This window comes from Propithecus coquereli, unplaced genomic scaffold (assembly GCF_000956105.1).
Source record: "Propithecus coquereli isolate 6110/MARCELLA unplaced genomic scaffold, Pcoq_1.0 Scaffold126, whole genome shotgun sequence".
Taxonomy (NCBI): Eukaryota; Metazoa; Chordata; class Mammalia; order Primates; family Indriidae; genus Propithecus; species Propithecus coquereli.
In genome coordinates this window covers 2,528,507-2,530,407 of record NW_012136747.1, presented here as the reverse complement: position 1 = coordinate 2,530,407, position 1,901 = coordinate 2,528,507, and the positions used below count along the sequence as shown (strand labels likewise).

At 38.7% G+C, this 1,901-nt stretch overlaps 1 protein-coding gene across 1 annotated transcript in view; it reads right to left on the bottom strand.

Moving 5' to 3' along the window:
• Window positions 1-1,901, bottom strand: part of SLC25A17 (solute carrier family 25 (mitochondrial carrier; peroxisomal membrane protein, 34kDa), member 17) — a 65,600-nt gene that overhangs the window by 41,998 nt on the left and 21,701 nt on the right. The window contains exon 2 of the mRNA XM_012638102.1: window positions 1,521-1,581. Within this exon, the coding sequence (XP_012493556.1) occupies window positions 1,521-1,581 (61 nt within the window). The remainder of the gene's footprint in view (window positions 1-1,520; window positions 1,582-1,901) is intronic.

The window sequence follows — 1,901 nt, the reverse complement described above, 5'->3', positions numbered from 1 at the left end:
TTTTTTCAGACAGAGTCTCACTCTGTTGCCTGGGCTACGGTGCCATGGCATCAGCCTAGCTCACAGCAACCTCAAACTCCTGGGCTCAAGCAATCCTCTCTCTGCCTCAGCCTCCTGAGTAGCTGGGACTACAGGCATACGCCACCATGCCTGGCTAATTTTTTCTATATATTTTTAGTTGTCCAGCTAATTTCTTTGTATTTTTAGTAGAGACGGGGTCTCGCTCTTGCTCAGGCTGGTCTCGAACGCGAGAGCTCAAACGATCCTCCTGCCTCAGCCTCCCAGAGTGCTAGGATTACAGGAGTGAGCCACCGGCCCGGCCTTGAACAAATCTATTCTAATAACAAAGGAGTAGAAACAACCCAAGAATCTACAATAGGGGAAGAGTAGACAGTCTATGGTGCATCCACACCATGGAACACTCTATAGCTGTAAGATAAGATGAAGAAACAACCAATGTGCTGATTGGGAAGGCATCCAAAACATACTTCGAGTGAAAAATGCAAGGTACAGGCTGGGTACAGTGACACGCGCCTGTAATCCCAGCTATTCAACTACTCCCGCTATGTGGGAGATTGACACAGGAGGATCACTTGAGGCCAGGATTTTGAGGCTACCCTGGGTAACACAGTGAGACCCTGTCTCAAAAACAAACAACCAAACGCAAGGTACAGATCAGTGTGTAGAGTTTGTTTTTTGTGTTAAGAAAGGGATAAAATTGTAAAATATATATTTTCATTTGCTTGTTTTTCTATAAAGAAAGTCTGCAGGGCTATTCAAGAAATTAGCAAAGGTGTTACATGCAGTGAAGAGGAAAGGAGGACAGGACAGACCACAGTGAGTGTTTTCACTGTACTTTATACCTTTCTATATACATTTTCTTTTTTGAATCATATGAAATTATTTCCTAACCAAAACCTCTAAAATTGACCAAAAATAGCAGGCATGAAGGCTTTTACCTTCATGCTTTGAATTAGTATTCATAGCTGATCTTACTCATCTCTTCATGTAAGTTCTGGCATAGATTTATAATTTCAAGTTGAAAAAAAATTGAGAAAAAAAAAACAAGCAAGAATTATAGTGAGTTGCAGAATCCTACAAACCTAAAGAGGCAGATTAGGACTACGTGCCTAGATTAGCAATGACAGTGGGTATTTGGCTCCATTATATTTCCTATTCTTCTTCTTTTGAGAAAATCTACCTCCCTCAAAATACTCTCCACTTTGTGCCTTTAAAAAGTCATATGGCTTATTAGAAAGGGTTCAAAATTATTAATGCAAGCCCACTCAGGTTCTTGCAGATTAGAAAATGGCTAAGGTTGTGACTCATCCATGAATGACTCTCTGCTAATCAGGAAACAGCAATGATGACCAGTATTTAAAGTCAGTGAAAACAGACCACGGTAGATCTCTAAAGAAACAGAGTATCTTTATATTAATTGAGAACTTACTAGAGAAAATGTTTTGCTCTCTGACGCCAAATGAACAGGAATATGATTACTACAAAAGATAACTACTTACCCTGAAGTCGAAGTCTAGCTGTATCCAAGGGAAAAAATACTGTCATTGCTGTCACACTTCCCTGAAAAGTTAGAAAAAGGCTTTAGCCACTGCAGTATCACAAACATAATGAGCCACATCTTTTAAATAAACAAAAGTTCATTATTAACAATGGGTCAAATAAGATTTTCAGTGATCAAATACACACATTTTAATCTGTTGGGATTAAAATGTTATATGCTTAAACATAAGTATTTAATTTGCCAGAAGAGAAATTTCTCTCTCTCTCTCTCTCATATTGAAAAAGAAAATACAGTAGGTCCCTGCAAATGACAAACTTAGGGGTTTGCAACCTAGGACACATGTGGAAGATAGCAGATAAATGGATTTTTTTTTTTTTTT